The sequence below is a fragment of the Athene noctua genome, chromosome 2 (assembly GCF_965140245.1).
Source record: "Athene noctua chromosome 2, bAthNoc1.hap1.1, whole genome shotgun sequence".
In the NCBI taxonomy this organism is placed as follows: Eukaryota; Metazoa; Chordata; class Aves; order Strigiformes; family Strigidae; genus Athene; species Athene noctua.
In genome coordinates, this window is record NC_134038.1 from 9588279 (window position 1) to 9602100 (window position 13822).

At 43.1% G+C, this 13822-nt stretch overlaps 1 protein-coding gene across 1 annotated transcript in view; it reads right to left on the reverse strand.

Moving 5' to 3' along the window:
* The window catches only part of TG (thyroglobulin), a 160686-nt gene that overhangs the window by 138471 nt on the left and 8393 nt on the right, over nucleotides 1-13822 (reverse strand). The window contains exons 7-15 of the mRNA XM_074897572.1: nucleotides 12900-13043; nucleotides 10976-11161; nucleotides 6733-7797; nucleotides 4500-5087; nucleotides 2822-3064; nucleotides 2351-2488; nucleotides 1716-1793; nucleotides 1166-1278; nucleotides 351-462 (exon numbers count right to left, since the gene is read on the reverse strand). Of these exons, the coding sequence (XP_074753673.1) occupies nucleotides 351-462; nucleotides 1166-1278; nucleotides 1716-1793; nucleotides 2351-2488; nucleotides 2822-3064; nucleotides 4500-5087; nucleotides 6733-7797; nucleotides 10976-11161; nucleotides 12900-13043 (2667 nt within the window). The remainder of the gene's footprint in view (nucleotides 1-350; nucleotides 463-1165; nucleotides 1279-1715; nucleotides 1794-2350; nucleotides 2489-2821; nucleotides 3065-4499; nucleotides 5088-6732; nucleotides 7798-10975; nucleotides 11162-12899; nucleotides 13044-13822) is intronic.

Below are 13822 nucleotides of genomic sequence, written 5' to 3' on the forward strand. Positions count from 1 at the left end.
AAATGGACTCACTAACTAACTGCACATGGCCCAGTTCCCACAGCTCAGGATTCACTGCCTTGGAAAACTTATCCATGAGCCCAAAGAATTTTCTATGGTGGTAAGAAAATAAAGGTTAAAAAAAATGAATAGAAACCTGTTCATCAGTTTTTCTAGACTAGTTTATTTCTGGTATTAAGAAAGTAAAGGATAACTATTTTCATGTTGATGTGCTGATAGGTACCGAATGACTGAGAAATTAAACTGTAAGCCCGTGTTTCACAGGCATCATTCTGAAAAAGAAAGCACATATGCCACAAAGCATGAGGCATTGCCACTAGCATTACAGGCTGTGGGTAAATATTACTCACACTCAGGATTGCCATCCAAATCTTTGCTGCCACGCTGAAATACTTCTCCTGACACAGGATCTACACACCAAATATCTGTGTTGGATCTCTGTAGCACAGCATATTCGCCTGTCTACAAAGAATCAATTACATGTCATTGCAGAGCAATGTATATTAATACAGACATGCCAATATCCATACCCCAAAGGTTGGTTACAATATTTTGTTATATATATACAATTGTCCAGTAAGACAACATGTTGCAATTAAACACAAAATATTAAAATACAGTCTACTTAATTTAGTACACAGACTAGGCCCTGAGAGAAGCAGTATACAAACTGAAAGCCCATTGAGATGAAGTTCTCGTATAATCTTGGTTTGAAATGTTTGTTCCTTGCCTGTCTCAGGGCTCTGTCCTACTCACAGCCATGTTTTGAGAGCATCACAGACCCTATTTTGGGGTATGTGCATCCAACTCCCTCTCATCCTGACATTCTCTCACAGCTCAGGAAGAAGGAGCCCTGCAAATGCCAGTCAATTAAGTTGTCTTTTAAGCATAGCCCTGCAAAAGGACTTGGCAGAGCCATCCTGTAGGAGAGAAGCATAGGCAGGGACAGAGCTTCCTATTCCGGATCTTCATCTCAAAACTATTTAAATTCTGCCTTATGCAGGGCAAAGCCTGATGTTAGTTTTGTCTTATCCTTTTCTTTCAGGTTAATAGGAATGCACAAGGGATGCTTAAGGACCATAGACTGAAACTGTAAGGGCCTTCAGCATGGCATTAGCAAAACCATGGTGGTTTTGTTTCTTCCTTCCTCAACCATGTTAATCACCTCAAGGCAGGAGGGGATGAACAGGTCAGCTGTAGAGGCATCCAGCTCTGAACCGCTCCGTCTCCAGCTGGAAATTAAGGCATTGGTTCGCGATCGCTGACATGGTGTCTGGCCTGTAAGAGGGAAAACGTACACGCATGTTAAAATAAAATCAAGTTCTCAAACCTAAGCTAGAAAAAGGGATACATTCCCATCAGGCTCTGCTACAGCCTCAGGCAGGGAATTCCTGATTGGTGTTTGATAACCACAGAATCACAGCATGACTGAGGTTGGAAGGGACCTCTGGAGACATCTGGTTGGTCACCTGTTCCAATCCCCCTGTTCAAGCAGGGCCACCAACAGTAGAGGGTCCATTCTCAAATCATGTAAGCCAAAATCACACATAGGGAAATTAAATTATTTAGCAAAACAAGCATAAAATTACTTTTTCTTTTCTTCTAGTGGTTAGAAACAAGCCTTGTGTCATGCATATCATAGTAGAATATCCAATAAATATTAACATTTGTAAGAACAGGTAAAGACAAGTATTTAGGAAGAAAAAACAACTGACATTTGGGAAGTTCTGCTGAGCGTGAGACCAAGGAATCCATAACAAAATGTCCTTTCTCATCCACACACCAGCAATGACCTGGCCAGGAAAGAAAAGTAGCTTTATTTTAGGTGTTGTACAGCCGTATGCTTTGTTGTGTACTGGAAATATTTTAATCACCAACAACTATATAAAGTGGTTAGTAATCTAAATCACAGTTATTTCTGCTGTCCACAGGTAAGTAGACCACATGTGAGAGCATTGGTGAGAATGGAAATATAGCAGCTCTGGTGAGACTCATCCATTTCAGCCCTATCCTGCAGTGTATCATTGACTCCCAGCAATTTGGTATCAGCCACAAACTTGCTGAGAGTGCACTCCATCTCATTGTCCTGGTTATTAATGAAGCAGTACCAGCCCCTGAACTGACCCCTGAGGAACTACTAGCAGTGAGCAACTAAACATCAGCTGATTTTTGAGCCCCAATGAGCTGCCACTTGAGTCCCCTTACTCCAGTCAATTTTCCACCCATCTTGTAAACCCCTTCACCTCTCACCAGTTTGGCTACAATACAGGTTTTCCCATCTTTTGTTTAGAATTCTGCTTAGCTTTAATTTGTTCAGACAAACCAGAGTATCCTGTTAGCAACTGTTCACCTGTGCTCTCATAGCACTGAGTTGGCTCCCAGTTTCCCAGGCCGTCACACTGTGGGATGTAAGGGAGAAATCCCAGCTGCGCTGCTTCCCCAGCAGAACTTTTAGAAGTAAAGTGACTCCGCCAATAGAAATGCAGGACTGTAAATGATAAGAAAAAGAAAGCTATTGGTGGCCAATACAAGATATTTTAAATGCACATTTGCAAACACCTGAATGTTCCCTGTATTTTAGAAGGCAAATTAACACTGCAAATACATAAAGGCTGGTAAGTGTCCAGATTTTATATATGCATCTTGTCATACACATAAAACAGCTGAAATCAGCTCTTGGCTGTGGTTAACTATACACTGATTAATTATACCTGCTGAGTTCCATCCATTTTTCAGCAAAGCTGAATTTGACATTGAGAACACTTGCACAGATTCTGGGAATTAATCCATTTATTTAAGTTCTCATCTCTCTCTCACCTACCTGACTGTGCAGCCAGCTGGAGAGCATAGTCACTGCTCGATAACAGTTTTTCAGAGACCACCACCTCCGACTCGTAGGACTGAGCAGAACGTAGGAGGTCGCTGTCTGTGAGCTGTATGCCATTCGCCACCAAGAAACTTTCTCCAAAAGCAAAGTGGGAACGATTTGATGCTAAGATGAGTTGCTCTGCCTCCTCCATAAATTTCATGACTTCCTGCTTAACACCTTCACATATACCAGGACCTGTAGAACCAGAGGGTATATTAATGCCTTTCATCTAAATCCAGTAAAGATTTGCTTGTGAAAACTAGCTGGTCTTTTAATGACCATCTTCTGGTTCCTTCTGCACTCGCTTGTTTTTGAATCGTGTAATGAAGGAAGTAAACAAATGAGACCTGTCAACGCTTAGCTATGTAACAAGAGTCTACCAGGAATCACCCAAACATTCTCCAAGTCTTCGGCCAAAGTCTTCACAATTTTAAGTTACTTCCTCTTCATTGGTTACAAACAGAGTTAATATGTCTCTAAAGAACTGTCCCTCAGTTGCTGTCATTAAAAAAAAAAGTGGATAATCAGAAGAGAGAGTGAGAAAGGAAAATAAAGGTATATCTCTTGGGTCCAGAGTGGCAGCTCACACTTGGCCTGTTCTCTCCATACATCTACTGACTCAGAAACAGCAGTTCAACACCCTGAACCAGCTCAGTGAAAGCCCTGCTAAAATAACTCTCTCCTAAATTGCTTTGTCCCCTTTATTCCCCATTTGCCCACAGAACTGGCTTCTCTGGCATTCCTTGTTCATTTGGAAGTTTGCCATTTATTGTCTTGTCTCTTTCTCCCAGCTGGAAAATAACTATGTGATAAGTATAGTTTTAGTAACTACGTTTATAATACAGGTCATCTGCTGAAGTGACCCTGAAGATGGCCCAACAGCTTTGGTGGAGGTGTCTAGATAGAGGACTTAGCAAACTTCAGTGCTGGCCTCACTCTTCTCCTAGTGACTTCTAGGGGATAGAGAATCATAGGATGATTTGGGTTGGAAGAGACCTTCTAGGTCATCAAGTTCCCCCCCAGCCCCTGCCGTGGGCAGGGACACCTTCCACCAGCCCAGGTTGCCCAAAGCCCCGTCCAACCTGGCCTTGAACACTGCCAGGGAGGGGGCAGCCACAGCTTCTCTGGGCAACCTGTGCCAGGGCCTCACCACCCTCCCAGTAACTAAATCTCCTATCTTTTACACTATTACTCTTCACTGTGTAGTAAGAAACAGTAAAGAATATTCCACTTGCCTCATTTTAAGGCATTCTTGAAAATTATTTACATCACAGCGTAATCCTGAATTTTCCACACAACTCTTCACACGCTATTTCTAACTTCAAAGTGTCCTTTGCTGTCTGGCTAAGTTTCTTCTGCAAAAGCTTTATATGTCCAAATTTCAAATTATAAAATCTACACAAACTTGATATGGAACTTTATTCCTCCTTATTCCCAAAACTGAGACACCACTTATTTACCAAAGTTTAGTTATCCCACCTCTGGTGGACAGTGACAACGGCAGTATTGATGATCTTTCGGACAAGTCATTGTCTGCTACTTCACAGCACTTGAAAGGATTTTGCTCTTGTGGCATAAAAGCAAAGGCCAGAAATACTGCTACTTATGTGCCAGAAATTCTGTTACTTACATGCTGGGACTTGGTTCACTTCTGCCTTTGTTCCTTGCAGCTCTTCTCCTTTGCTATCAACACACCAACAATCACGTAGTTCAAAGTGGCTTAACGGAGTGCTGAAATCAGTATAGGGTCCTGGGTAATAGGTCAGCTGCTCATTCAGAAGCTGCCAGAAGATATATGGATCTAGTAAAATGTTCTCAGACGTGCTGGTCACATTTCCTTCCAGCACTTCAGGTGGGAGATCAGTGAAGGAGGAATATGTGGTGAATGCTGGGAAGACATTTTGGTGCCCAGCCTCATACAAAGCTTTAATAAAAGCCGAAAAGCCGTTGGAAGATGCCTCTTTATATCCAGTTATGATGTTCAATAGATCAGCGACAGGCAGGGTTTTGCCTTCATGGTTCTCTGCAACCCACCTTTCGTACCACTCAAAGGCTTGCTCAGGAGGGCCACTGCACTGCACCTGCCTCCAGGCTCCGTCAGCATCACACTGTGGGAGGTAAAGGCTGGAGAGCTGAGACAGAGCACTTGGATCTGACAACAGGAGTTTCACAGTCTTTAGAAACTCCTGACCAGCTGTTACTTGGCAAGTGCTTGGGCCTGGGGAAAAGAAAAACATACATTGCATGGCTTATGAATGCACTGAAGATATACAAAACCCCCTACTCTCCTAGTACTATAAACACCATTACTAAAACCTGGTCATTTATCCCAATACTAACAAAAACATTTCTGGCCTGTTATTAAGAGGGCTAAGGCTATTAAGCTCCCATGCTGAACCAGGGTAGGATTTCCAACTGAAAGAAGCATAAAGATATGACTTCTAAAAATATTTGAGCACATTAGGGGTCTGTAGTTCTTAGCAGGGAGGATAGGTGCTTGATGCCACTAAATGTCTTCCTGGATCTGTTCACAGCATCTATGTATTTTCAGATACACTTGATAATCTGGCAGTTACTTCTTATTCAGCCAATCCCTGCAAAAGCAATCATCTGAATAGTAGGATGACACTGATTTTATTCCCCCTTGGATCTAACAGAATTTTCAGATCCTGTTGTCCCCTCCTCCTATTCTCTACTGAATATTGCAGCTGAATATAAAAATATCATCCCTCAAAATGCTGGAGTGAGTTTGTTTTCGAAGCCTTTTCTGCTACCTCCAGAGCCAAATTGCATTTTGCCACCATTTTGTTCTACAAACCCAGCAAAATATAGGAGTTCATCTCCTTTTGAGCACCAGAGAATTAGGAACCTATCAATTTGTGACTGCACTACAGATGGATTGTTAGATATAAACTCTCTACCAATTCAGTTCATTGCGATAAATTCCCCACTACTTCTGCAAATTGTTCTTCAAAGGAGTTCCTTCACTATGTACCACTATCACCTGATGGATACTCTGCTATTCCTTCCAAAACGAGGAGCAGGCTCTTCTCTTGCTCTGTGTTCCCTGTGGATGTGCCATTTTCAGTTCACAGAAACTTGAAAGACAAATATCCCCAAATTATGTTCTTCCTCCTTTTTTTGTATTACATTAATAGAAGGGCATGAAGAGGCAGTTCATAGTCTATAAGCAAGTTGCAATGTCAAATTGATGTCTAAAAAGTCATATGCAACTCACTTTTCTGGTCTGTGTGATCTTTATGAGAAATCTGTTAGCCTTTGAAACCCTCTCCTATGTTTGGACTCCTGCAACATCCTACCAAGTTAAGGATGTATTCTTGAGGTAAAAGACTAAAAATGATTCATGTTTAAGGCACTGAAGCTCTTCAGTTCTCAGGACAAAGATGAGCCAGAGACCGTGCCCAGGTTACTTGGTCCTGGAAGTGAAATGGCTTTTTCACCCGGCAAGGGCCACATTCAGTTACACAGATGCACCAGGTCTCATGGGCATCATGGATGTTACACACACTAGCTACACACTCAGGTAGAGACATATGCCAGTGACATATGCTCATCAACAAGGCAAGACCTGAGGCTCCTCTGTTTTGAGCAGTCCTACCCTACACTCTGAAAGAGGAGTGGACCATCTTAAGACTTGAGATATCAATGTTTACGTACACCGTGTTATATTTACTTACACTATTCCCCTGCAACTGTAGGGCTGACTTGCTTTCCTCTTAGGGGACAATATTGTTCATATACATCAGCTATAAATTTCCAGATATAACTAGATATGAAGAAAGCATCATGAAAGTCCAACAAAATAAGGAAGCATCTTTAAATTTCCAGTCCCTAGGACTTACATTGCATCGGCTTTCCAGCTTTTCCCCTTATTCCTGGAATAGTCTTGCCATTCAAATCAACACAGAAGCAATTCGTCCCATAACACTGGAGTGGCAGAAAGTCTCCATCCTTGGTACAAGAGGGAATAAAAAGATCTGATCCTGCAGGCAGGCTTTGCTTCAAGTTTTTCAGGTTTCTTCTTTGCTTCTCACAATCAGTGGGACACCTTGGACGTTCACCTTGAACTCTTGACCCTGGAACTTCCTTACCTGAAGTGTCTAAGCACCAGCACTCTCCTGCATAGCACTGAACTTCCTTATACCTCCCCTCTTTGGTGCATGTTGGAACAAACAGGCCCCTTGGCTCCTCACCACAGTCTTCAGATCCCAGTGCTAGTTTCACCACTTCACCGAAATCTTCAGCAATGCTTTTGGGGACAGAAACCACTTGTTGAAGAAAAGTAAAGAACTCTGGTAGTTCCAGAACAGAGGAAAGGAATTTCATCTTATTCTGATTGTCCTGTAGAGTTACTGTGCGGCCAAAGCTGCCTACAAGAGGTTTACTCAGAATAGAGCTCCCCTTTGAGACCTCCAATGAAAATGCCTCAGCTGATTCCAGAAGATCTTGGTTATTGTCCCTCTCTGCCACATCCTCCTGTGAGAAAAATTGGCCAATGCTGAATTTCCCACTAGTGCCAAGTGTCCCTGTGAAGTTAAACTGGATCAAATTTTTCAAGAACCTTCCTCCAAAGAGGTTTTCTTGGAAACGTTTTGGATTGGCAGTAAATTGCAGTGCCACTTGAGCCAGTTCCCTTGATGGGAACATCCCTGTGATGGCTTCGCTAAGGGTGGTTTCTAGCCCAGGAATCTGGCTGACATACGGGCTTTGTGCAACTGGGGATGACAATCCAGAATCAAGAAACAGCTCCTTGAAGGAGGGAGGGCAGAGTCTTGAGAAGCCAGCTCTTTTTTCCAACTGGATATCTGGCATGGAAAACAAATTGGGCTGACTGAAGTACCCAGCAGGGCCATAAAAGATCCTCGACAAGGCTCGTCGCCTCTCAGAGATGCACACTTGTTCTTCACCTAGACAAAGATTTAAAAAAAAATTAAAAAAGCAAATTTTGGAACCTCCAAAACCTGTAACTCCATGGCTGTCTTTCAGGCAGTCTCAGCAGAAACCACATAAAAGCAGAGTTTAATCTGTCTCTAGTTCCTCAGCTACACATCATGAACATTGATAAGGAAATTTGAATTGTTGTTGAATATGGTCTAGAAATAAAATTCTCCAGTCAAGACATAAAGTGAAAGGAAACATTCCTTCACCATGTCTGAGTTGCCTGCTCTGTGGTCTTCTTCTGGTTCTATTGCTTCCCAGTGTAAATCCTTACTCCTGTTCCTATGGCCGAAAGAACAAATAAAGACTTTTCCAAGCACTTTAACTCTCTGGTAGGATGCCTGCTTCTAAAGAAAACCTCCATTGCTCCAGGCGCAATACGTAAACCTATGAAATAGGCTGCAGAAAAACAGAATATAATTTTAACCAATGACCACTAATGAGGAATTTATGGAAGTTTCCTACTTAGATCTTCAGTTTCATAATGAAGTGTTCATTACAAGAAGTTTGAAAATAAATTGTTAAAATTAGCAGTAATAGAGTGCTAAGGACGAGATGGCATTCACAAATGAGCTCTAAAGGAAAAAACTACAAAATTTCAACAAAAATAGTCAAATGTCAGGATACTGAGGGTACCAGCATTGGCCCTGGCCACCCGTATCCTGGGTCAAGTCATGTCATAGGTATATCTGCATTCAGCCCCATGTGTGCATTCATGTGCAGACAGCAATGGCTCCAAGTTAGGATGCAACCCATCACTGAAGAAGGAACTCTGAAAACATCAGCTTAACGCTCAAAATACATCAAAAAAAGAGAAAAACTTGGTAGATATAAAGGTACTGAGACCCAAACAGACAGGATGGTTATGGCACTGACTGAATCTGTGGAACGCATGCAGCAGCTTGAATCATGCACCACACGGTTACCTTTCCTGTAAAAGTAGCAGAATCGTAGAGAAAGGATGCAAAAATATTCTCAGGACAGAACAGCTTTTCCAGTAGGACAGACTATTCATCTTGGACAAAAAAAAAATTATGATAAATGTTTTTAAAAAACAGGATTCTCTGCATCATTCACAATAGACAATTGTTATTCAGTATTTCTCACAGTACAGGAATTAGAATGGTCCAGAAGTAGAGCACATCATTATGATCATGAAATTTACTGCCAGAGGATGCTAGGAAGGATAAAAGGTTAAAAGGCAGTTAGGCAAATCCCTGGAAGATGACTCCCCATAGGGGAGTGCTAAATGCAATGATCTGAGTTCAGACTCTAGTTTGGGGCCTTTCCCACATGCAGGAAGATATGTGGAACGTATATGCATTTCCCATGTTGCTCAGACTTTCTGCCTAAGCGGCATTGCTGTCCCTGTAGGGAACAGCGTGGTGGATGAACAGCTTTGGTCTGCTCCAGCAGCCCCATCCCCATTTAATCCATATTCAGGCAATATGATAAAGCAGACATAAATCCTGCTAACAGTAAGGATAAAAGGTGAAAATCTTAAAAGCTGCTAAAACAGATTGGCAAGTAATCTGAGGCTCTGTGATCAGCATCTTTCTCCTTCCTCCTTTTGCACCCCTGCCCTGCTCTGCAGTTCCTGGCAGGGGTGCAGAGTCCCTCACAGTGGTTCTTTTGTAAAGGCATTTTCTGTAGGATAGGCCCCTTCTGTTTTCAGTGCTGGTTCTTGGTAAAAGGGACAAGAACATTCCTCTAGGGACCAATAAGTTAGTGTAAAACACAATCCTGCAAGTATGCTAATATGAAACAAATGTAGGACATGGTCTTTAAACACTCTCCCCTCCTACCTGCTACTGAATCAAGTCAAAGCAGAGTGAGGAGGAATAAAACGAAAAGCACTGCTGGGGTGAATTTACTGTAAAAGGTCTGAAAAGAAGCATGTCCCTATCAGGATTGTCTGGTGCCCCAGGTCCTGCAAGTACCCAGAGTGCTACCCACACCTATGTCTCTGCCTTCTTCAGTGTTCATCCTGCTGAGTGTGAGAGTCAAAGATATTAAAGAGAAATAAAACAGAGCAGCACTGGAGACACGCACATGGCATGTAGCTGTCTGAACACAGACTGCAGCTATATCCTCATGAAATACCTTCTTGGGAGTTAAGACTGCAAAACCTCCGCAGAAATTTTTCCCTGCTTAAATTTCCCGAGTCTGCCAATAAAAGCTGCAAGCAACCTCAAGTCGTTGCCTCCCCATCCCTCCCCAAAAAAATCATCAGGAGGGCTCAGCAAAGCACATTCAAAGAGAAAACAACGAGTCCCAACATATGGCAAGGGAACCTAGGAGAGTCCTCGCAATACCCTTGGTGATCAGCCTCGGAGGCACGCTAACATTTTCATTTCACACTAAGCCTGTCTGTGCCCAGAGCACTCTGAGCAACTTGGAGCCGTGACACCCAGGGGAGATTCCTCCCTTCTCTATCTGCATGGTAAGACTGTGTCTCAGAGACAGAGTAATTACCTTCCCCGAAGGTGGCCCCCACGTTAAGACCCTGTGCCCCAGCCCTCCAGCACAATCCTGAATATTTAGGTAGTGTGCTTGGGAGTGAAGGTTTTTAACGCTCCTCTTCCCCTCTGGGCCTTGGACATTTCTGCTGTCATTTCCATTTGGGACACTGATTTGATGGTGTATTCTTCATGAAATTTCTCAAAGCCCCAACCTATACACCTTTTCTGAATTGTTTGGGGGTTTTTTATTGGATTTTGAAATTTTGGCTGAACAGGCAGTGACAGAGATATAAAAAAAATGCTCAGGGTGAGAGATGCATTAGGAATTCCATAGCATTTCACTAAAGGAAGGAGGCAAAACCCAAAACCACCATCACTGGCTCCCTTATATTATCCCAGATATTAACAACCCAGCTCCTGGAGTCAAGAGACAGATATCACAGCTGCAAAGAAAAGCTTTGCTGCATGCAAAACTAAAAGGCTAAGAAAGGTCATAAAGGAAAATAAAAGAAATATGATATTTAAGAGTTTATTAGAATGTGGCTCTTAACCCTAGGGAGGGTTTTGGATGTCAGTTTTTGAACATCAGAATCTGTCAGAGCCATGAAGGGAACTGATCCTTTGTGTTTCTTTCTAAGGACGTCAAGAGATGTCTCATTTTTCCTTTTCCAAACCTCATACATACCACAGGCCGGGGGCTGTCCTTGTCTCTTTGTGCCCTGGACCTCTTGCCCTTTGGTGTCCGCACACCAGCACTGTCCTCCCTGCTGACACTGCACCGGCGTGTAGCCCCCCTCAGCATCACAAGACGGCACGTAGGTGTGCTGGTAACGCAGGGCTGAGTACCGCTCCACCTCACACTTTGAGGGGCCTGGAAGAAAAACAGTATGTGCTAAGGAGGGAAAGCTCAAGATTTCAGAGCCATCTCTGCTTGATTCCATTCTTTGCCTAGTTGGGAGGAAAAAAAAAAAAAAAAAAAAAAAAAGAAGTTAATTTCCTGACTGCTTTCAGCGACACTTCAAGTACCAGCCCAAAATGCAAATTCTCTGTCCTCTTTTCCCGTGGAAAACTGGCCCCATGGTTTACTACTGTAGGTATTCATTGCTGAAAACTACAAAGAAAATAAAACTTCAACACATTTTTCAGCCATAGTCACAAGAGAGGCAGAGGAGCAGCATCTCTCTTAGGGAGCTGTGCTGGAAGCTAGGTGAGCTCTGGCCCTTAATGCAAACACAAAGCTGGCCAACAGAGATAGATGTATAGCTTGGGAGACCGAGATGAAGGCAAATGTCAGTATTTCTGGAGACAAAGAGGCATTGTTCCTGCAAAAGGATCTGCACCTGACTGTGGAGATTTGGTCTGGGACCACCCAATTTCTTTATTTCCCTCTGCAGGGATCCAAAGACATTATTCCTGTCAAACTGGCCTTAGAAGCCAAAGCACTATAAAGCAAATTTTCTGAATTAAGATCTCTCCAGTGCTAGGCTCCACCCTTCCAACAGAAATTTTGTTTGTTTATATAAACCTGCAATACTGCAGCCTAAACATTTCTCACCGTCAAGAGCTTTCCAGCCACACTCAGATACCAGGTTGAGACAGCAAGGGCATCACATCAGAGCAACCTGTTCACCAAGGAAGGCTGACAACTTTCCCAATGCCTGTGGCTTCAGGAGGGCTGTGAGATCTGGGTGTTACCAGAGCAGGCCCCGCAGCAGCTGACAAACGTGGTCACATCTCCATCTTGTGGCTGTTACAGCTTCATCTTTGCTGACAGCAGCTGCATCCCAAGCTACAGTCCGAGTTTACTCAACACTGTGCAGCAGAAGGAGGAAGATGCTTTCCAGACTCCCCAGAATGACCAGCTTGGCCAGAAATAGAAAAACCTTGTGACTATGTGGCCAGAAGTCTTACATCAATATCTGCTCAGTATCTCTGGTGACGCAACTCCTTAGCAAGGGTCAGACAGCAATGTCAGAGGAATTTGGATGGGAGGATGAAGTATCTCACCGAGGGGTTCAGACTCTCCCCAGCCAAGGGAATTCTCTTGGGCTCCGGTGTAGGAGTGAGGAGAAGGTACCTGACCTCCTGTCCCGCAGAGTTCACTACCCGTAAGCAGAGAAACTCTCTCACCCTTTCCCTGCCCCGACTGGGGAGAGAATGTGCCAAAGAGCAGATCCAGAAGTTCAGCCTTGCTGGCTAAGGCACTACAACTTCTATGTGGTCTCCTGGGGATCAAGTGTGTTGTGGTCAATGTAAGATCCTTCCTATTTCTGAGTGTAACAACATAAATTAGGGGTCATTTTCTCAGGCTTTTAATCAGATCCATCTTCATAATCTTAGGGCAAGAGATAGGGAGAGTTCATGGGATTTCAACTAATGCAGACTTCAGGCGCACAAGATCAGATGATGGGTACAATCTGCTTGTAAGAATGTACAACCCAGAGGTTAAAATCCAGCTGCAATTCAGGAACCTTGATTCTTCCACTGAAACTGTGATATTATACACTTCTAGTGCAAGAGACTCCTAGAACAATTCTCCCCAACAGCTGTCACATATAAGCTTCAGAACTGTCACCTTATTTACAGGGCATCACCTGGTCGCTACTTACACCTGAACTTGCCAGACGTAGCCAGCTGAACGCCCAGAAACCGCCTCTGCAGGATCCGATATATGCTAGTCTCTGTGAACGTGCGGGCAAGCTCCAGCACAGAGAAAACTGTGTCGTAAACTTCATCGAGCAGCAATTCCAAACCTGTGAAAGAGAGACTTTTAGCACAGAGTGTTCTGTTTTAAAGCAGAAGTCACATGCTTTACCAGAGTAGCAGAAATGGATGCCTATCAGGAAGAAGAAAACCAGCTCCCTAAATAGGCCAAATGCGAATGCGCTGCACCATACATCCTGTTGCTGAGTGCCCAGTCACTAGCTTTATGCCTTGACATCTGCCAGAAAAAGCAGAAAGAACATCCCCAAACCTGCACTGTGCTGTGGTTTTGTTAGGTTCAGTCTGCAGTAGAGTATTTGGTGAAATTCTGGAAACTGATGTCACCAAAAACCAATTCTCAATAATTTTGATTGCATACCAAAAAAAAAAAAAAAAAAAGCTTCATTGCGTCCACAAATTTTTTGAGAACTTCTCACCCTTGTGGGAATTAAATGTTGGAGTTCTCATCTACCATCTAAATTTTAAGCTATTATGGTTGGCATTTTTCCCAGTTTTTTAAAACCACAGTATCTAGGGAAGAGGAGCTGGAAGTTCTCAACCTCCTCATGCCTCCTTCTTGGAAAATCATTCTTCCCTTGAAAATGTCCCATCAACTATTAACATGCCTAAAAGGTATCTTGAGGCTATGAGAGAAAAGGAAGGACCATGTGATGTCCCTGCCCATGGCAGAGGGTTGGACTAGATGATCTTTAAAGGTCCCTTTCAACCCAAACCATTCCACGATTTTACTTGAGCAAGAAGAACATATTTCTGCCTCCAGACCCCTGCATTTTCTAATCAGACTTATTGGATATGACACAGCTTTCTA